General features: G+C 46.1%; 1 protein-coding gene across 1 annotated transcript in view; it reads right to left on the bottom strand.

Moving 5' to 3' along the window:
• UNC80 (unc-80 subunit of NALCN channel complex) overlaps positions 1–22,386 on the bottom strand; it is a 2,521,865-nt gene that overhangs the window by 515,971 nt on the left and 1,983,508 nt on the right. The window contains exon 53 of the mRNA XM_086955549.1: positions 11,090–11,215. Within this exon, the coding sequence (XP_086811675.1) occupies positions 11,090–11,215 (126 nt within the window). The remainder of the gene's footprint in view (positions 1–11,089; positions 11,216–22,386) is intronic.

The raw sequence follows: 22,386 nt of genomic DNA, 5'->3' as shown, positions 1-22,386 counted from the left end.
ACCACAGCACAATGCATGCTCGAGCTGCTCAGCTCAGCAGGAGGGCAGAATTGTAGTTGTGGTTGGCAGCAGAACCAGCTTGCTGGCAGACCCTGAAAGGCTGTTACTGGGAGTATAGGGAGGTCCCCTAGGGAGCCCCCCAGTACATTGGATCCTACTCCCACTGCTGGAATAAGTGTTGAGGTATGAATCCAACATGTTTGATACTAAACATGACCAGGTTTGGTGCAGCCACTATATAGTAATGACGGATCTCCACTACATACCTTAAAATAGCTGACCACACTTACAAAGCTTGGAGAATTGAATCCAGGGTTTGTGGTTTGTAGTGGCATCCTGCTCATGCAGGGTCACCCTCACACTTGTAACCAAGCACCCTGCCATCAGGACTGAAGAGCCTGCAATAGGGGTGACATAGATTTTAAGTGCAGTGACATCAGATATAAGGACACTTATATCTGTTATGAGACGTGCACGCAACAATTCACACAGGCTGCAATGGCAGGCCTCTAGTCACAGTTTAATTGGACTCCCATGAGTGGCACAATACATGCTGCAGACCATGGGAGACCCCTGGTGTACCTATGACCTGGGTACCTCAGTAACATATACTAGAGACATAAATGTACACATGTAGCCAATTGTGGAGGTATCAAAGGACTTACCAAAGCAAATTTAGGGAAGAAAGAAAAGATGCGAGGAATCCAGTAGACTAAGTTAAAAATATACTATCACCAGGGAAAAAGTGGAGGTGACCATGAAAGCGGATCATACTTTCCTATAACAAACTTAGCCAGACTGGTTCCATGCTACTCCGTAGGATATGTTGTACTTTAGACAAGCTAGCTCACAGTGCCACTTTTAGCTCCCCTAAACCTGAACAGGGAGCGAACAGTTCTGGCAACCAATGAACATGACAACTCTGTTCCCTCAGGAACTGTGGTGACAGACTTCAAACTTTCGGTCAGTTACTTGTGCCCCCTTGTGTTCAAAGACATATACAATGAATACATGAAGGGGCATGTTCAACATTTATTGAACAGTAGCGATTCTTGTATAGAAGATATGGGCTGCAATGATTAATATAAAGAAGTAGATAAAAGTTATAATAAGTGTCAACACAGAGAATAAAACAAAAAATTCCACCATCTTCTTGATACAGGTAATATATACATACATATAATAGATTATAACAATCTAGCATACTCCTACAATGCTAACTGTAACTTATGTGTCTAGGGTGTGACTGTAAAATCTGCCAAGAAAACCCTAATCTGGATGATGTAACCCCCTTTAACAGGCGGGTAAGAGTATATGACCATGTCCTGGTCACAAACTAGACACCCCTCACGGAGATGTCAGTCAGCTGCTAGGTGAAAGCCTCAGCATGCAGGGAGCCCTTGAAGTCAGTAGAAGTGTTTCCTCTGGTTACTTTGGGAAATAAAAGGCTATATATAGAAAATGGCATCCTTGCCTCAAGCAGATATTGTGATCAGGCAACCATTGTTTATGTTTTAGAGATAGCTGTGTAGCCATTTGGATGGATAAGACACTAAGACACATTTTTATTACGCATGTGAGAGGCCTGGCATCAATGCGAAGGAAGGGTGATAGTATTCTCACAAAGTGTTCCGTGTCAGCAAGTTGGTATTTCTGTGAAACCAGTACAAGTGTCACGAATGGAAAATGTATGTCAAATGTTAATGTGGCAAAGAGAAGGTAACTTTTGGGAAACAATTGCGTACATGCAAGAATCACACTAATTCCTACCACGCCTAACTAGGTGCATTATAAGCCTTCTTGCTCAGAGTATTCATTCAATAATTTTCTAGCAAGAAGACCTTTTTACACCTCATCTGGGAGCTAATTACTAGATGGAAGCAAATCATAAGAATTAGTTTACTAGTTTCCAGGTATCACAAATAATATTTTTTTACAAAGTTACCTTTACACTGTAGCAACTGGATTTTTTGATAACAAAAAGACTTTGAATGATTATTACAGCATTTTCCTGACTTGATTTGTGAAAAGGTGATATATTTCTTTTGTATAAACACATTTTATTGTGTCAATAGCCAAAAACAGTTTGGAGCTCTAAAAACACAGAAGGCGATCACCATACGTTACACCACATATTATTGACATCTCATTTATATTCGCCGCACGTGAGGGTTATTTAGTACAATAAAACATGAACATGTTGATCGCAAACTCTGTGTGCTGCACCGAAGTCACATTTCATCGTGTCTATGCTACCTTGCTGCCCTATTTGACGCATGTACGGCTGTTGCATACCCACCACTATCTAGCTTCCCACTGCACCAATGCACCCCACCCAAGGACCTCTGAGAGGCACGCCATAACCACCTGCCAAAACGTTGTGAGTGCTGTACAATGCCATACCGTATGAATAAGAGAACCTTTTGCGTGCCAGATTGCAAGCATTCAGGAGATGACACCAGACCCGCCCTCCACAGTCTCTGCCTGGTATAATATACATGGTGTACGTACTTAAAGTGGATAAGGCGTAACCGGGTTGCTATTGCTGCACCCCGCGGGTACGCCAGCACCTCTGCCCAGTCGTCGCCAAGTTATTGGCCTATGTTTAGCGTCCACGCCTCTCTCAGTGTGTCCCGTGTGGCCGTTACAAGGGACTGGTAGATTTTAGCAATTTTGTGATCCCCTAGGTCTCCCATAATCACCTTGACTTCAATTGGGTTGAAGTCAGGGAGGGTAGCCCTGATTCAAGATGTAAGAGGAGATGGCATATTGAAATTGGAGATACTTGTAAAATTGGGTTCGAGGCATATTATACTCCTTTTAAAGATCCTGAAAAGATTTCATGGTCAATCCCTGCATTACATCCCCCAATGCAGAAATACCAATATTGTCCCACCGCTGGAGGTAAGACAGTGTAGCTACCTGTGGCAGGCTACCATTATGCCATAGAGGGGTCTCACCTGTTAATCTACCCCACCACTCCATCTTACGGAGGCATCGTTTCCATAGTTTGAACAACACTTGCATTGCAGACGGCATGGTTCGGAGTAACAATCCCAAATATAAGAGAGTGTGAAGGGTTACTTTTCCAATCAGCCAGCGCCCTGTGGCATATGCCTATCCCCGTACCACAGTTCGTTAAGCACCAATAGATGCGAGCCCGCATAATAGGACTGGATATCGGTTGTGGTAAGTCCCTCGCAATACATGGACTGGATTCAGATTTGCAGGGCAACCCTCACGGCACCCCTCCCCACAAAAGCTGCCCCAGAGTCACATTCGCGTGACGAAACCAAGCTTGTAATATCAGATAGGGGTGGTTCTGCAGCTGGTAGAGCAGATGAGGGAGAGAGACCATTTTAAAGATGGCTGATCGACCATATCACGTGCGACCAAGTTCTCGTCTCCTCCCTTTCCCATGCCCAGACTGGGGCGACATTCCTATCCCAAGACGTGCATTGTGAAGCCGATGGATAGACACCCAAATACCTCACTCTGCCTGTTGCAATCGTTACAGCCGTCGCCCAGGGGCCCAAACAGCTAGCCCTTTTCAGCGGCCATTAGGGTAAACTTACGGGGGTTCATGTAAAGGCCCGATGACTCTGCAAAAATGTGCATAATACGGAGCAATGTCTGGCCCGTCCTAATGAGGTCTGTTAGAAAAAATGATACATCATCCATATAGAACTCAATAAGGTTCAAGACCCCGATCGACCACTCAAAGCCCTGCACCTGGGCGTCAATTCTCACCCATACCGCTAATGGCTCCATCGCTACAGCAAATTGATAAGGTGATAAGATGCAACCTGCCGGGTACCCCTTCCAATGGGGAATGTACGTGAGGTGGAGCCTGCCACCCCCACCAAGGCCGTAAGGCCTGTATATAGTAACTTGGGATCTATGACAGAATATCGACTACAAAAATATCGACCTACAAGAATATCGAGTCAACAATATCGAGGGCAAAAATATCGACATCCTATCTACAACATGGTAAGTACAAAAATATCGAAAAAATAATATCGTTGTAAAAAATATCGATGTTAAAAATATCGATTTTTTTTTAAATATATATAAATGTAAAAGTAAGTATATAACACTAATAAATAAAATAAACATATTTAAAAGTATCTAATAATGTTTAAAATTAATAAATAAAAATATATACAGTAAAGATATAATATATATGTACTAAACAATAAGTATTAATAATTAATTTACTAAAAATACCCCTTTACCCAAAAACTGAAAACTGACCCTGAACCCTAAAAATACCTCTTTATCCAAGAACTGAAAACTGACCCTGAACCCTAAAAATACCCCTTTACCCAAGAACTGAAAACTGACCCTGAACCCTAAAAATACCCCTTTACCCATGAACTGAAAACTGACCCTGAACCCTAAAAATACCCCTTTACCCATGAACTGAAAACTGACCCTGAACCCTAAAAATACCCCTTTACCCATGAACTGAAAACTGACCCTGAACCCTAAAAAAACACCCCTTTACCCAAAAACTGAAAACTGACCCTGAACCCTAAAAATACCCCTTTACCCATGAACTGAAAACTGACCCTGAACCCTAAAAATACCCCTTTACCCATGAACTGAAAACTGACCCTGAACACTAAAAATACCCCTTTTCCCATGAACTGAAAACTGACCCTGAACCCTAAAAATACCCCTTTACCCATGAACTGAAAACTGACCCTGAACACTAAAAATACCCCTTTACCCATGAACTGAAAACTGACCCTGAACCCTAAAAATACCCCTCTACCCATGAACTGAAAACTGACCCTGAACCCTAAAAATACCCCTTTACCCATGAACTGAAAACTGACCCTGAACACTAAAAATACCCCTTTACCCATGAACTGAAAACTGACCCTGAACACTAAAAATACCCCTTTACCCATGAACTGAAAACTGACCCTGAACCCTAAAAACACCCCTTTACCCAAAAACTGAAAACTGCCCCTAAACACTCAAAATACCCCTTTACCCAAAAACCCAAAAATGACCCTGAACCCTAAAAATACTCCTTAACCCAAAGTAAAATAATATTTTTTAATTAGCAATTAATAATTAATTAACAATAACAATAAACTAAATATATTAGCACATAAGCTGTAATTAATATAATTTAATAATTATTATCATTTTTCCCCAATTAATTAATTAACAGTAACTAAAAATTATATATAAATAAATAACTCTAACAATGTAATTAACTAACTAATATTATTTAATTACCAATTAATTACTAATTTAAAATATGTACCAAATTATATTAATTAATTAACTAATTAATATTAATTATTTGCCAATTAATTAGTTATAAATATTAATAAACATATATTAATTAATTAATTAATATTAAATTACTCCCCACCCTATTCCCCTATAAACCCACATCCCGCTACAGAAAATATATATCAATTAATCAATTAATTATTTCCCAATTAATCAATATTAATTAGCAAATAATTATAATTAATTAATTAATCCAACTTACCATAATTAAATTACTTCCCACCCTATTCCCCTATAAACCCACAACCCGCTCCGGTACTAAAACATCAAATTTACTTATAAATTTCTATATTATTATAGAAAATGTATACACATATAATAGTAATTATTTTAAATACTTAAATTAAACATATAACACATACATAATAAAAAACTATAAAATAATACAAATATCGATATTAGTGTCATCGAAATTATTAACATCGATATATATGCTATCGATATTACTAACTTCGATATTACTTACATCGATATTAAGTATTTCGATATTACTTACCTTGGGTCGATATTCTGTCCTACGATATTCTTGCCTTCGATATTATGCTCCTTCGATATTACAGACTCGATATTATGGTAAGTCGATATTTACAACTCGATATTTTGACTGTCTACCAGTAACTTGAGGTATGATAGAAAGCGGGGCCCTATATTAAGATGGCACAAAAGAGCGAACAGGTATGTCCAGCTGAAGGAATCAAACGCCCTGTTGATGCCCGGTTGCAGCAGCGCAGCGGCCCCTCATAACCCTCATTAGCAGTTATGGAATTGTGGGATCGGCGAATATTATGGTGCGTTGTTCTCCGGGGCATAAAGTCAGCCTTTTCGGATGGACCAGCTTTGTTATATGCGGCTGTAAGCGCTAGGCCAGCGCCTTAGCTAGTATTTTGGCTTCAACATTTAAAAGTGATATGATGCGTGCCGCTCCAGAGGTCGACCAGGTTTATGAAACACAACCACCTCGGCGTGTCTCCAGTGCCGCGGGACACAGCCCTGTTCCACCGCTTCATTTATCACCGCTAGGAAATGAGGGCCCAGCTGGAAAAAGTTGATCTTAAAGAATTCACTTGGGAATCCATTTGGGCCCAGCGCCTTACTGATTGATTGATTGATTTAAAACTTATATAGCGCATACTGTCACCCTACGGGCATCCTGGCGTTTCCGACTGAAAGAGAGTGACCAGAGTGGAAGAGGTCGGGCCGAGTGTATACCTGAACTTAAGTCTCCCAATGCGGCGCCTAGTTCTTCCGTTGTAAGGGGGGCGTCCAGGTCTGCTCTTGCTTCATTGGCGAGGGCACTCAGCGGTAAATCATCTCTAAAGCCTTGTATTGTTTCCTCCGGTAGGAGCTCCTTGGGGGCATATAGCTCTGCAAAGTAGCCCGCAAAGCTGTGGCGATCAATGCGGGGTCGCTAAGCACCTCTCATCTGGGCAAAGTATACTGGGGAGAGACTGGAGTTGAAGAGCCCTTTGGCATTGGCAGTGTAGTAGTCTGCTAGATTTGTCCCCCCATTAATAAATCCTACTGCGAGAGGCCAGCCATGCCAGCCTGGCCTCATCCAAAGTCGCAATTCGGTTGCATGAGTCTGCTGCATAAGCAATAACTAATGCTCACCAGACCCCTGTTCTCCCCTCGGCTGCGCTGCTCAAGATCTATCAGCTGAGCTTCTGATCTCAGAAGTGATTCCTGGTGACATTTACGCAACGCAGTACAATAGGAGATATCTATGCCCCGAAGTGTCAGCTTCATGGCCTCCCACGGGGTCCCGGCAGCATCAACCGATCCCACACTAACCTCCAAGTATCGCTCAATCGCCTGATGTATGTGATTGCCTGATATTGTTCATCCTGCAGCCGCCAAGAGTATAGGCGCCATTGGAAGGCCTGTTTCTCCAGGCCCATCTATATCCCTAACACCACCGGAGAGTGATCCGACAGACCCCTTGATAGGATCTCTGTGGTCCTCACTCTGTGGGCAGCACTGAAAAGGTACAAATATATAATTGAGGCAGGATTAGGAATCATGCACCCCAGAATAATATGTGTACCCTGTTCCTCCAGGTGGAGTCTCCTCCACGTGTCTGTCCAGCCCATCCCCTCTACAAGAGAGCCCAACCGTGTGACCTTCTGCCTGCATGTGCTCCCTGTCTCTTGCCATCTATCCTTGGTTAGGTCCATTACATCGTTCTAGTCCCCTCTCACTACTGCTATCCCCTCCGGTATCTCTGACCAAAATATCGTTAGGCATTCCACCAGGGACCACGACAAGGGTAGGGGGCATAGAAGTTGCTTACAACCAATCGTTCCCCATATAGGGCACCCGAAATAAAAATGTACCTTCCTTGTGTATCTGTCAATGACCTATCATGCTTATATGGGACCCTGTGATGAATCAATATCGCCACTCCATGGGACCCCCCTAGTGAAGCCTGAATAGAAGACCTCAGTATATCCGTACCTAGAGAGGCACAGCGTTTTGGTACCCAATAGGTGGGTCTCTTAGAGCAACAGGATGCCAGCTTGATATTGCTTGGCCTGTTGGAGAATTGCACCTCGTTTTATTTTGTCCAAGGCCCCTCTCACATTCCAGCTGATTGTCCGTAGCCCCCCACCCTCCGGTAGCATGTGTCTTAACTATGGGGACAGCAGTGGGCGATCGAGTAGCAGCATTGAAGGGCAGTGTGTGATCACAGCTAAATAAGTAACTGTAGTGTGGTGTATTGGTGCAGCACAAATAACAAACATAATTTCCCCAAATCCGCCCTTCCCTCACTTCATACCTCAAAATGGTTCAAGTACCTGTTGCGGCTGGGGTGGAATGCCAATCCCAACGGGGGCCCGCAACCCACCCCCACCAATGATTCCCCAAACACCAGCCCATGAACATCGGGCATTCCCCTACACTGTAGAGAGTCTGTTAAGAGTACTTGCCCCCTCCACCTGTCCCCATCGGACTGTGTCCACATTTCGAGTGACCCCCCCATGCGTCAGTTGACTAGGAAGCTGTAGTCTCATGTTGGGGTGCTGGGGTTTCTCTATTGAGGTCACTGTGGAACTTGGAACATCGTCTTGATCTTGATCTTCTGTTCCCCTTTACTTTGGGCTTTGGTTGTCTGCGGACTACTTCGCCAGAAGATACATCTGTTTCCAAGCGGGGTGGTGTATTAAGCCGAGTTTTCACTGTTTCGTCGGCCCAGGTAAAAAATTCTTCAGGAGTCTCAAAGAAGAATGTGCGAGACTGAAATACCAGTCTCAGCCTGGTTGGGTTCAGCAGCACATACAGGAGTTTCAAATCCCACAGGCGAGCCATAGTCGCTGTGAAGGATTGTCACCTCTGTTGAACTCGCCTGGTGTATCCAGAAAAAATAGGATACAGCTGGAGGCATATGTAAGGGACTCCTTCTGTCTGGCCTGTTTTAATATCACGTCCCTGTCATGATAGTTGAAAATCTTAGCGATAACGGATCTTGGCCTAGCGCCTGGAAGTGGGTTCTGTAGTAATGCCCTGTGGGCCCTCTAAATTATGAAGCATTGAGACAACAAGTCTGTTGGGGGGCCAGTCTGTAAGCCATTGGGTTAAGAAGCGCACCATATCATTGCCTTTGCATCCCCCCCGCGGAAAACCCCACAAAGCGTAAGTTGTTCCTTCTAGCCCTGCCCTCTGCATTTTCTACACGGGGTGCCAATCCTCTTGTGAGGGTCTCCAGAGTGGCTAGCTTCTATTGCAGAATGGTAACGGTTTCTTCGACCCCAGACAGCCTTGTTTCAGTCTATGTGACCCTCTCCATGGCATTACATGAGTCTTGCCTAATAAGCATGGCATCGGAGACCACTGCCCTTATCTTGGCGTCCAGTGTATCTCTTGCTTGCCTTATGGCAGCCATTAACGCAGTATTATCCGTCATAGCTCTGGCCGAGCCTCCCTGATCCGACGCCTGGGCCCCTGCGCCCATGTAGCGGTCCAGCGTGCCCTTTTTGTAGGTGCCCCCAGACACCTTATCTTTCATCATGGTGGTGTTCCCAACTGGCCCACGGAGCCAGGCCCAGCAGATGCCGGCATGCGTCAGACAAATGGCTCAGGCCAGCCCTTCGTTAAGAGCCACTCCGGTGTTGCCAATGGCGAGTGGCGTCCCTCACACAAACCTCACCCAGATGGCTCCGCTGTCTATTTCTCGGGTGGCTAAGGCCAGAAAAGAGGACTCCCACCCACAACTCGCACCAGAACCTAGCTCACCCGCTTCTGCAGGCAGACGCGCCCCCTCCCTCCCCTAATGGGTGCCCCGCTCACCTTCCAGCCTCTGATCTGAATCCTCTGTTTCTTCAGATTGGGTCTAGGTCCCAGCCCGGGGCCAGACATCACACGCTCTTCGCCAAGTGCAGATCGCCTCCTTCCCTAGGGTGAATCGTAGCGGAGTATCCTCCCTGTGGGCCCCCGCTCCACATGCGCTTCTAGCAGGCCAGGCCCCACAGGCTCCTCCGCAGTCACTGTGATTCAGTGCCCCAGCAGAGCCAGGAAGTGTGTTTGATAAGCCCCAGCAAATTCCACCAGGGGAGCAGGTCCACTGTGCAACAATGGGCCACTAGGCCCGCCCCCAACAGTATCTTCGGCCGCAGGCCTCAACTCTGTCTGATGCCGGGCCTGGTAGCGCAGACCGTCGCCGCCAGCTCCTGCGGCCTGATCTAGCCGCCAATTACAGGGGGCCCATCTCCAGTTCCCCCGTGGAGCGTTACTCACCAGGCCGTCACACTGGTCACCGCACCTCCGATACAATCGCTGCATTCATGGTCAAGCCGCAGCAATTGGTGGGCCTCTCTGGGGGCAAAGTCTCCCCACAGTGTCAAGGCGCCTGACGGACCCTCTCCGCCGAGACACAAACGTTAGGTGCTCCGCTACAGCCCCAGATTTTAGCGCCACCTAAGTTTCTTCACAGCCTCCAGACACCTGCCGCAGTGTTTCCGCCAGGCTGTGCTACCAGGAGGCCTCCGTGCGGCCTCGCTCCATCCCACCAGGACGTCTTCCATTCGTGGTGTCAATGGAGGTCTTCCAAGCCGCCACAGGGACGATAAGGTAGGATATTTAATAGATTATCGAATGGGCTACGGGAGCTCGCCTAGAGAGCGTCCGCCATCTTGGAACGCTAGCGAAAAGGTGATATTTAATCACAAACAAGCCCCTTCAATAGTAAAAAGCACTTTGTAGCTTGTCACTTTAGCGACATACTACTTAACCCATTTTTTTCATTAATAGCAACAAGCCTTCTGGGTTACTATGCACCCATGTGGGTGACTAAGATAATGCTTAAAAGTATGTTTTTATAAATGTCAAAAATAGTTTGCTTAGACATGTGCAGTGTCTGTATTTTTGGTTGCAACCATCAATGCTACAATAGTAGGCGTTAAGCCAGTCTTTTACGAGTCGAATATATTGATTGTGCATGTCAAGGGGGTAAATGTCCAAAGCAGTTTACATGTGACATTTAACTTTTGCACCAGTGTTAATTTCCTGTGCCTTGTTACTATGGCCAACTTTAAAGATTAAAAAGCAATTATGGTATAGCCAATTGTACACTATATTTTAGGGTCAGATCACACGCACTAGAAGACCGAATGTCAATCTCCCAGTCCTCAGAGCCAAAAATTCATCAAAACCAATCTAAACATATTTGAAAAATCTGGTTAGATTACACAGACATTTCCTACAGACAGGACATCTAATATTATCTAAGAACAAGAATATTTCAGAAGTAGAAATATGTATTTGCAAAACAAAGACACACCTGGATCTGTAAAGCAACCAGGCGGACAACCGCTGTGCTGAAGGGGAGTGGTGGAGAAAGGTATGGGCTGAGATGAAGGAGAGGTAGTCCGTCTGCCACACTTGAAGGTCCTACGACTCCCATTACCTGCAATACAGAAATCATGATCAGTATTACCAACATACATACATTTGTGTGCTGTGTGGATATATTGAACCCGAAAAACGAGGCTCTCCTACTTACATTTTACTACCTCTTTCCAGTAAAATCTAAAGGAGGAAAACATTTCATGTAGCAGGCTTCCTATCGCAGGCAAGGAATTTATTTTCTGCACAGGTAATCCAAACTGATACCAAGGGTCCACTGCTTCCACAAATAGGTCTATTTGAGACTTGATCTTTTGTGACAGTTGTGTCTTCTGACTTCAGAAATGCATGTTTATATGTAAATGTATGTCTGTGTTCCTATAAACTGTGAACCTGATTGAATCTCAACAAAGGGCTGTCAAGAGGTAGGGATCAGATGCAGGAATAAGAACTAGGCACTAACTGATGAGTAAACGTTGGGGGATCTTCATTTGGCATCAGTAACTGTTTCATTTGGGAAGTGATGATCTGTTATGAGCTACCTCAAATGATTCAGTTTGCAAAGCGTATTATATGAATTCATTATTTACTCTTAATAATTATAACAACTTCCACACAAACCTTTTGACTATACTGCTCCTGCCTTATTCCTTAAAGTGTCAACTTCCTGATTTGACATCTGTCGACCATTCATTAGAATACAGAATGATGTCGTATGAAGCTGGACATGTACACTGTTTTCATATAAGATGTTGAGACGTGTGCACTTTTTCCACACTGAACAAACATACACACGCATCCAGTTTATTCAACATAAAAAAATTATAACATAATGTTAGCATGGGAGCAGGATGATAAGAATAGTGGCTTGTGAAGGGGGAGATCATTATTTTTCCTAGGTCCAATGCAATTTCACAGCCTCACACTTGTGCTACAATAATTTGTTATCTGTATAAAAGATAATAGTGGCCAGCAGGCACTATTAGTAATGATAAGGTATATAACATGGTTAATACCAGTAGATGACACCAAAGGCCAGATGCAAGACCATTCTGTTTTGGGGGTCGCAATTTGCGACTTGCAAAACGTAATACGCTAATGTGTCTCAGACACTTTTAGCGATTACCAATGGGGTCGCAAATGACCTGCCTCATCAATATTCATGAGGCAGGTCGCAATTTGCAACTCTTTTTGGAATGGGCTACTAGCTTTTTAAACAAAGTAGTTTTTTTTAATGCAGCCATTTTCCTAAAAGGAAAACGTGATGCATTTAAAAATGAAACATTTCTGTTTAATTTTTTAAAGTAGGCAGTGGTCCGTGAGACCACTGCCCTCTCTTAAAGAACAAGTTACTTACGTTTAGTAACAATGTATCTGTACGAGACATATGTTAGTTATAGATTTCTTACCTTAGAATTACCCCCAGGTGTCAGACTGTATCCAGACAATTTTTTCTTATCAGTAGTCCTGCGCGTCGGTATGTGGCATCAGTCGACTCCGCATACGTCATAGGCGTCGTGTTCGCTGGGATGTTGTTGCAGTGTTTATTTAGACACCACCCCTGTGTGCTGACGTCAGTTCTGACACGACTTTCCACGCCAGAAGTGCAAAGCCCTGCAAGACTGGTGCGCTAAACTAGGGCCTTGCAAGTAAGTCCCTGCCCCTAGAAATCAGTCCACAGAGTGGGAAGGATGGGAGGGGGCGGTAAGGAATCTATAACTAAAATATGTCTCATGGCATATACTGTGTTAGTGGCAAGGAGGTGGAGGCTGGACAGGTTTGGGTGAGGAACCCTCCCCTGCTGCTGGACAGAAAATCCTCCCGAAGAGGCAGTCTGAATGGAGGATCAATGGCCATGCTCAGGAGTTCTGGGCACCAGATTTTTCGTGCCCAGCCTGGAGCCACAAGAATGACTTAGGCCCAGTCTTGCTTGATATTCTTCAGCACTCTGGGCAGAAGTGGTACAGACAGAAAAGCATACACGAGGCCGCAGTTCCACTCGCACGAAAAATGTTGCAGAGCGAGTGCCACTCTTGGAAATTTCAAAGCGCAGAATTGCTCATATTGTGTGTTCTCTTCGGTGACGAACAGACCTAACCAAGGTTCTCCCCAAAACTGAAAGAGACCTTGCACAACCTCTGAGTGAAGATGCCATTCCTGATACAGCATGCACCGCCAGCTTAGTTCATCCACCCTGGCGTTCAGAGAACCTGCCAGTTGTTGAACCACCAGTCATGCCCTGATGTTTTAGACATGTCCAGAGATGAAGAGCCTCTTGTCATAGAGTCCAAGACAAATGTATGACATTACAACGCATACAATTACAACGCATGCCTTTAAAATGCAGTTTTTACACCACAACATCCCTTACAACGCATATATTTATTACAACGCCTACATTTACAACGCATTTTATTACATAGCATTATACCTTTACAACGCATACCATTACAACACATACCATACATTGCATTTAAGTTAAGTGTTGGATAGTGTGGGGGTAAAAATTATAATTCTAACTCCAGGGGGTGCAACAGTAGGGTAAGTTTTGGATAGTGTAGGGGTAAAAATTACCATTCTAACTCCATGGGGTGGAACATTATGGTAAGTTTTGGATAGTGTACGGGTACTATGCATTGTAAGGGTATGCATTGTAATGACATGCGATGTAATGCCTGCATTGTAGTGACATGCGTTGTAGTGGCATGCAATTTAATGGCTGCATTGTAGTGGCATGCATTGTAAAGGATGTTGCGATATAATTACTGTGTTGTAAATGTAGTGCGATGTGATGACTGCGTTGTAAATGTTGTTTTCTGTCAAAGACCCAACCCTGCCCTGTTTGTTGCAGTAGTACTGAGGCGGTTCTGTTGTCTGCGAACACCTGCACCACTTTCTCTTTGAGACAGAAAAGGAATGCCTTCAGTGACAGACGAATCGCCTGGAGTTGCATCAGGTTGATATGGAGCCCGGACCCTGCCAAAGACCAGACGCCTCTGATCTCCGCCTCTCCCAGATGGCCACCCCATCACAGGAGTGATGCATCTGTCACCACTGTGAGGTCTGGTTGGGAAAGGGAGAGGGATCTGCCTCTGACCCAAGTGTGGTTTTGCGCAGTCCCCTCCAAGATGTGGACGTAGTTGGAAAGATTCCCCTGATGTTGCGCCCACTGGAACTTTAGGTCCCACTGCAGAGCCCACATATGTCATCTGGCATGATCCACCACAGCAAGACGCAGGAGGACATGAGGCCCAGCAGTCGCAGGGTCATTCTCACCGAAATCCGGGATAGAGGCTGAAACATCGATATCATAGCCTGAATATCCTGGACTCGCTGCTCGTGAGGATAGCGTGCCGGACTGGCCATAGTGGGGACCTGGCATTTCCCCGGTGGGCCGCCAGGGTTGGGTGGTGGTTTTGGGACCCTGGTGGCTGATTTAGTTACAAGGCCGTTTTTTTTGCAGCATACTGCAATATACGCCGATGTAAGGAAATCAGCAGAAACTGGCTCCAGTAAACAGCTTGTCCGCACCCCCAAACCTCTGGGGGGCTGGCCAAGCACTTTGCCAGGGCCTGTTTTGGGTGCCAGTCCGACCCTGGAGGTTAGGCCTGCAACTGTAATGTGCCCAGAACAGTCCGATGAAAGGGAGTGTCTGAGAGGGAGTCAGGTGTGACTTCAGCACATTTATAGTGAACCCCAGCAAATGCAGGAGGTCGGCTCTAGTCTGGAGGTGGGAGGCAACAGCCTGGGGTGAGCTCGCCTTTAACAGCCAGTCGTCAAGGTAGGGGAAGACTTCAAACCCTAATCTGCGCAGATGAGCTGAGACCCACGCCATGACTTTCGTGAACCTGCGAGGGGCACTGGTAAGGCCAAAGGTGAGCACGGTGAACTGAAAATGCTCGTGGTCTACCGTGAACCGCAGGTAGCGTCTGTGGGCAAGCAGGAAAGGGGTGAGAAAATAGGCATACTGCAAGTCCAGCGCCACCATCCAGTCTCCAGGGTCGAGGGCAGAAAGGACCTGAGCAAAGGTCAACATTTTAAACTTCTCCTCCCGGAGGAAGTGGTTGAGGCCCCTGATGTCTAGAATAGGACGCAGGCCTCTGTCCTTCTTGGGCACCAGAATGTAGCAGGGATAGCAACCACAACCTACTTGTGGCGCTGGGACCCTTCCTATAGCTCCCTTGGTCAAGACAGCTGAAACTTTCTGGTGGAGAAGTGCCAAATGATCCTCCGACATGTGATCGAAAGATGGTGGCATGGAGTGAGGGGTAGTCTAGAAGGGGAGGGAGTAGCCCCATCGGACTAACTGCAAACCCACCTGTCCAACGTGATGGTGTGGCAGTGGGGAAGGTGATGGCGATTCCTGTCACCCACTGGCGTTTGATGGTCCTGAAAGGTCGGACTAGGAATGTTTAGCGGCAGCTGTAGGGGTGGTAAGGGTGAACTGGCCCGCCTGCTGGCCCCTGGACTCACGACGCTGGGTCCCACATCCACAACCATGCTGAGACTAGGTAGCTTGCATGAACCCGTGGCTGGTTTGGGCTGAACGCGTTGGGGTGCCTTTCCGTAGCCACGAAAGGGGCGAAAAGCAGACTGAGGTAGAAGAGTCGCAGCTGTAAGGACCAAAGATCTGGCTGTAGCTCAGCAATCCTTAAAGCATTCCAGCGCAGAGTCTGCCTTGTCACCAAAAAGGTGACGGTCATCAAAGGGCATGTCCTGCATGGTTGCCTGGACATTCCCGGAAAATCCAGATGTCCTCAAACAGGCGTAGCGCCGAAGGGCTACCGACGTCACAATCATTCTGCCTAGTGAGTCGGTGTTATCCAGTCCACATCGAATCATGAATTTGGCTGCGTCTCTCTCATCTGCTACTGCTTGGAAGAGAACGGCCCGGGTCTCTCCCCAGGGAAGTATTCATGGATCGCAATACCAAACTGGAGGAAGAGAACATGCGCTTCCCAAGATGATCCAGTTTCTTGGATTCCCTATCTGGGGGAGCAGAAGGGAATGTGCCCTTACAGGAAGAGGCATGGACTACCAAGCTTTCGGGGGAAGGGTGTAGGCTGAGGAAAACTGGGTCACCTGGGGCTGGGCGGTGGGCGGCGGGCAATCATCCATTCCACAGGAGTCCCTTTGCTGGACTTGGACCAGGTGCTCAGAAGGACGTCAGTGAAGTCTTTGTTGAATGAAAAAAGGGGCTCAAATGAGGTTGCCGCCGGTTGAAGCACCTCTGTCATGAAATGAGTCCTGACTGCCACCGAAGTGAGCTCCAGGCCCAGGGCCTCAGCTGCCCTTCTCACCACCACAGCATAAGATGCTCTCTCCTCCATAGCTACGGTAGGGGCAGAAAGCATGGCAAGGTCAGAAGAGGTGTCCAGACCACTGGCGTCACCCAGGTCCTCTCTCCAGTTTGGCTGTCCTAGCTGGTCTGCTATAGGGTCAGAAGAACCCTCCCAATCCTCATCACCACCTTCCGGGTGATAGGGAACACCGGGGATGAACAGGGGAACAAAAGTATCCTCCAGAATCAGATTCGGCGTTGGACGATGTCGGTCCGGGTCCAGGTCTATCTGGGGGTGAGGATGGGGACAACGCTGGCTGGGGGCACGGCCGGCGCGGGGGGCATCGTCACCGAGATAAGCACGGGAGAAGGTTGAGTAAGGTCAACCTGCGTCGATCTGGATCCCGGCCTGGATGCTTGGAGGTCCTCCAGTGCCGGAGCCGCCGGCTTCAAAGGTCCAGAACCCCAAAGGCGTACCAGCGGAGTCAGACTGCCCAAAGATGGAGTGGAGAGCATTGTAAATTGCACAAAGCTGGGCTGGGGACGTTCTGGCTTCCAGAAAGGGAGAGAGGCACAGAGTCGTCCCAGAAGGAGGCAATGAAGACGGAGCCTTCGAGCGACAATGCTCCGGGGCCCACGTTGCTTCAGCCGACCAACGGGAAGAAGGGGAAGCGCAACAGTGCTTCTTTGTCTTCTTCTTGTGCTTCAACTTACCAAAGACTTGAATGACTTGGAGTGCAACAAGGTGTGGGGTCTCAGCGACCAGTCTCAAGACCTTCCTCTCGAGCGGGACTGGGAACGACACAGAGCCGACTGATGAGCCTCCAAAAGCTTTTGGGACCACTTCCGCAAAGACTTAGGATTCATGGCCCGACAGTGGGAGCGCGACTTCGGGTCGTGGTCAGGTTCCAGCCACCAGAGGCACACGAGGTGCAGGTCCGTCTCATACATCAGTTTGTGACAGGTCTCGCAGGGTATGAAGCCGGTCCCACGATGGGACATCCCTCGTGCACCAGGAGTCGAAGACTCAAAAAAGAAGTCAACAAAAGTAAAAAAAAAAAAGCTTAGTCAACAAGTGACTAAAGGGGTAGCTGTCTCCGGATCTGCGCTAGGCTGGTGCAAAAAAAGAAAGAACTGATGTCAGCGTGCAGGGGCAGCATCTAAATAGACACCACAACATCATACCGGTGAACACAATGCCGACGACGGACGCTGAGGCGACCGATGCCACCTACATACGCGCAGGGGTAGTCCTAAGAAAAAAATCTCCAGATCCAGTCTAACGCCTGGGGGTAATTTTAAGGTGAGTAATCTATAACTAAGAGACTCTTTCAGATAAATATTATTGCTACCCAACACAAAGGGGAAGGCGTCCTCAGGCAGAGACTTCTCCAACTCCGCTGTGGCTAAACATCTCCATTGGACCGACAGAGAAAGGGCCATCAGAGAATTAGCTACTTGTCTGCCCACCTAATTTAGATGGGCAGACAAACAGCTGTTTTTTACTGTCTGTCACTGCTAAGCAAACCCTGGCAGTAAAGGGCAGTGAAAAACTATAAATGCCCCCTTCGCCATGGGAGATAAGATAACTCTCAAGGCATGCGTGGGAGGCGGCGCACGCACTTGTGTGCAGTGGGTTTAGTAAAGGAGAAATGGATGCAGTTGTGGTCAATCCTGAGCAATTCCGTGGTGTGGCTGAGGAAAATGCGGTTTCCTCCTGCAAAGATGGTGATTTGTGCCAATGCTTTTGAAATAACCACCGGTTTGGCAGTCATTTCTAAATTTGGTGGGTGTGGACTCAGTCAGGGCAACAGAATAATATACTTCGTTGCTCTGATGGAGTTAGCCCTAGCTGCCAATAAATAAATGAGGCTCTATGGGCCTGATTTATATCTTGGCAGTAGGATACTCAATCTTAATCGTGGTAGAATATCCTTGCAGCCAAGATAATGGTCCGCCTGCCGACTTATATGCAGGTGACCAGTGGTGTCACCCTGGTGTAGACTACTCCGTCTTGGCCATGGTCACACACCTCCGATGACCCAATGAAGCAAGAAGGGCTGTCAGAGGCTGACCCCTATGTCCACTCACCTAATTTAGATGGCCAGACAAACAAGTCAGTTTTCACTGCCCATCACTACCAGGAAAATCCAGGCAGTAAGGAGCACTGAAAAATGCCTAATCGACACCCCCTCTCCCCACCTTCCATTACAAGGGGAGTTTTTTTTTTCAAAAAGTAAATCCCAATGTTTCACCGACTACTCTAGATCCCAGTGAGAGGGGCATACTATTTGAAAATAAAAGAAATACATTTGAAGGATGGCGCTGTTATGTTGAAGAAGCCACATGCCAAACTTAAAAACACATTCACAGGAACTGCTGTAACGGCAGTTCCTGCTTGACAGTCATTTCTAAATTGGGTAGCCAGAGCAGTGTCGGCCTGGATAATGTTAAATGCTCTGCTAGTCAGATGGAGAATACTCTGTCGGCCAAAATGTTAATCTGGCTGTTAGGATTAATTTCATCTGGTTGTGTGGTTGTAAAATGAGGAGAGGGAGCTGTCTCCTATCCAGCAGAGGAATGAATGGCTTCTCTTTGCAGGGATTTTCTCATCATGGCTTATTTAATGTGCTACAAAATAGCAAAATCTGATTTACCTGTGCTATTATTTTACCCAGCTTAAGCCCTCACTATGAGTAGCCTCTTAATTCTGATTTGGGCGGTCATGTGAATTCTGAGTCATGTGGCTACAGGCAGTAGCTGATGCGCTACCGGAGAAAAATCAACAAAGTCAAATATGTTTGAAACATCCCTGGAAAAAGGGCTTGCATTTGGGAATTTTGTGTGGAAATAGGTGTGGTAAAGCTGATTTTCAAACGTTATTTCTCATTTCATATATGAATCCTGTAATATCTATAAAAAAAAGTGTAGCAACACAAAAGTTACTTTCCTTCGATAATGCGGTTGGAGCCCGTATGCATGCGCCATCTTCGCAAGCTGTCAGTTTCTTTATGATCTCTGTCCGCGCCGATGGGCGGAGCCATTTAGGTCAGGATGTGGCAGTGTGAAGACTTCTAGATTGAAATCTAATCAATGCACTGTATGAGTCCATTCGAAAGAATGGGGAGGAGGTTCGGTTTGGTGAGGAATGCTGTGTTATGTTGATTTTATTCATTAAGCGCAATGATTACCCAGAGGTGTCTTGGCACTAAGATCGAGCAGAACCTACCTCAACAGTGTCAAAGCGTAGAAGATGTGATTCATAAGGAGTTAAAAAGCCAGGTTTTAAAAGCTTTCTTTAATGCCAAGGGATTGTTCATATTTTTTTAATGGATTGAATGGGCATTCCATAAGCGAGATGCACTGTGAACAAAGCTTCTCCCTCCCAAGGAGGACAGTCTGAATTTTGGAACTGTTACATTGTTAGCTGTGGCGAACCTTAAGGTTCTCGATGGCCTGTAACAAGTAAATTTCTTCTTCAGGTGGTCAGGTCCCATGCCATGCAGGGCCTTAAGGACAATGCAGTGGACCTTTAATTCCACTCTCTGTCTTATCGGCAGCCAGTGTAGCTGCTTTAATGCTACAGCGGCCAATTTAAATTTGGGAATGCCCAGGGGGAGACGTGCAGCTGCATTCTGTATGAGCTGTAATTTATTCAAATGTTGCTGTTGTACATTGGAATATAGTCCATTACAAGTTTTGAAATCACCATAGAAGTGACTACGTTTTTTTGCAAAGTAGAACGTAAAAAGAAAGGAAGGATCTTTTTTAGTATCTTGATAGTATAAAAAACAGAAGAGACTGTATTTACCTGCTCCTTGTAGGTAAGTCTCTCATCAATAATCACTCCAAGGTTACGGGTCGATTTGACCGGGGTTGTAAGGGTTCCTAGCTCTTATGGCCACCAGGAGTGGGACCATAAGGATGATGGCTTTCTAAAAACAATCACATATGTTATTCTAGAGTTTAACTTTAATCAGTTATTAATCATCCTTGCATTAACTGCCCGTATGCAGTCCCTAATTCTGGAATCGATGTTGGGATCATTCTCTGCTTAGAAAACAACAATTTGTATGTTGTCAGCATATGAGGTTAGCAAGAATCCAAACTGTCAAATCAAATCTGCCAAGTTAGATATATAAACATTAAACAGAGGCACCCTTAGTGAAGAGCCTTGGGTCACTCCGCAAGGTAGGAAGAAACAATCTGAAGTAAACTCATTTAGAGAGACGTGTCGTTTCCGACCTGCCAAAAAAGATTTTAGGAGGTCAAGAGCTACTCCTCTAATTCCAATATCAGATATTAGGCCTGGCAGCAGCTCATGATTAATTGTATCAAAAGCTGCAAACAGGTCGATCAAATTAAGGGCTACTCTGCCTACATGATCAAGTGTTTCTCTGATCTCTTCTGTTGCCCTGATTAAGGCTGTCTAGGTACTGTGCCATCCTCTCAATCTATATTAAGTGGGGTCTAAAAGGATGCTATCTTGTATAAACATGGCCAGCTAAAAATTCATAATTGTTTCCAGAAGTTTTGCTGGAAAGGGCAATCTTGAAATAGGGAAGGAAAAAGATCAGTGGTAATCATGTAATGGAAGATAGTGATGAGATTTGAAGCAATGGATTTTGGTGCAAGTGTGGCTACTGAAGGGGGAGAGGGGTTGAGTGGGGAGATAGACTTTGTGAACCTTATAAGCGAGATGAACTGCTCTATTGTGAGCTCTGCAAATTTGGCAAAAATCTTAGTGTTGTTGCGATGAGGAAAATAAGGTGAATCAACAGGAGATAAACCTATAAAGTAAGAAAATCTATCATAGATTTCTTTAACATTGTTTTACCTTTGGGGATTGTATGTATGATAGGAATGATGATTCTCTCTGTTACCGACTTTCTGACCCATCTTGGTCTGCTCTCTCTCCCCTCTCGCACACCACCTGTGATCATATCACAGCTGATCTCTTCGCCTGCTACCCCCCGCATATTTCCCCTCCCCCTTTACCTCCCATAATCCGGTATTTAATAGCGCGGCCACGCTTTTGAATACTAGGTCGGCGGTTAACCATCAGTACGAGCTATTTGATTACATCGACACACACGAACCGGATTTCCTGTTTCTAACGGAGACCTGGTTCAAGGCTGACTCCCTGCCCAATGTTCTAGCTGCATTGCCCCCTTCATACTCTGCTATTCGAGCGGACCGTCCGGAGGGCAGGAGAGGCGGAGGAGTGGCCTTGATAGCTCGCACTGACCTCCATTTTCAGATCCTTCCCTTCCCTCCCATCCCTGAAGTAGATTATCTGGTAACATGCTCGACCTCCTATCAGACCCCCCTGACCTCTGTTCTTATCTACCGCCCCCCTCACTCCACTCCTTCCTTTGTCTCCAGCCTCCAGGATCTCTTGGCCACACTGGCGATAAATAATTCGTCAGTGTTAGTCCTAGGGGACCTTAACTTCTGGCCAAACGATCCTGCGGAAAGCTCCCTATCTAAGGAGTTCACTGACCTTATGACCAGCCTTAATTTTACGCCTCACATTCACAGTTCCACTCACATACAGGGTCACACGTTGGATCAGATCTGGACCCTGAACATCCACACCACATCTCCCATTATTTCCCCCTGTCCCTGGTCAGACCATTCGTTTATTTCATTTTCCCTTGCCCTAGCCCCTGAGGCCAAACCCCTGCTCCCTAAGAACATCTGGATCAGGAAATGGGGCAAAGCCGATATGCCGTCCCTTTGCTCGTCACTGGCTAATACCAGCCTGACCTTTCAGGTCTTGCAGCCCCTGCTCAGTTGGCCACCATTAACAACTGGCTGACTCAAGCGGGCGATGAATTCACTCCCCTGAGACGAATTACGGTCAAGCGAGCCCATGCAGCCAATCGATGGTTCACCTCAGATCTTAAGGAGAAGAAATTGGCTGCACGGAGAGCCAAGCGAGCATGGAG

This window comes from Lissotriton vulgaris, chromosome 2_1 (assembly GCF_964263255.1).
Source record: "Lissotriton vulgaris chromosome 2_1, aLisVul1.2, whole genome shotgun sequence".
In the NCBI taxonomy this organism is placed as follows: domain Eukaryota; kingdom Metazoa; phylum Chordata; class Amphibia; order Caudata; family Salamandridae; genus Lissotriton; species Lissotriton vulgaris.
This window is presented reverse-complemented; position numbering and strand designations above follow the sequence as displayed.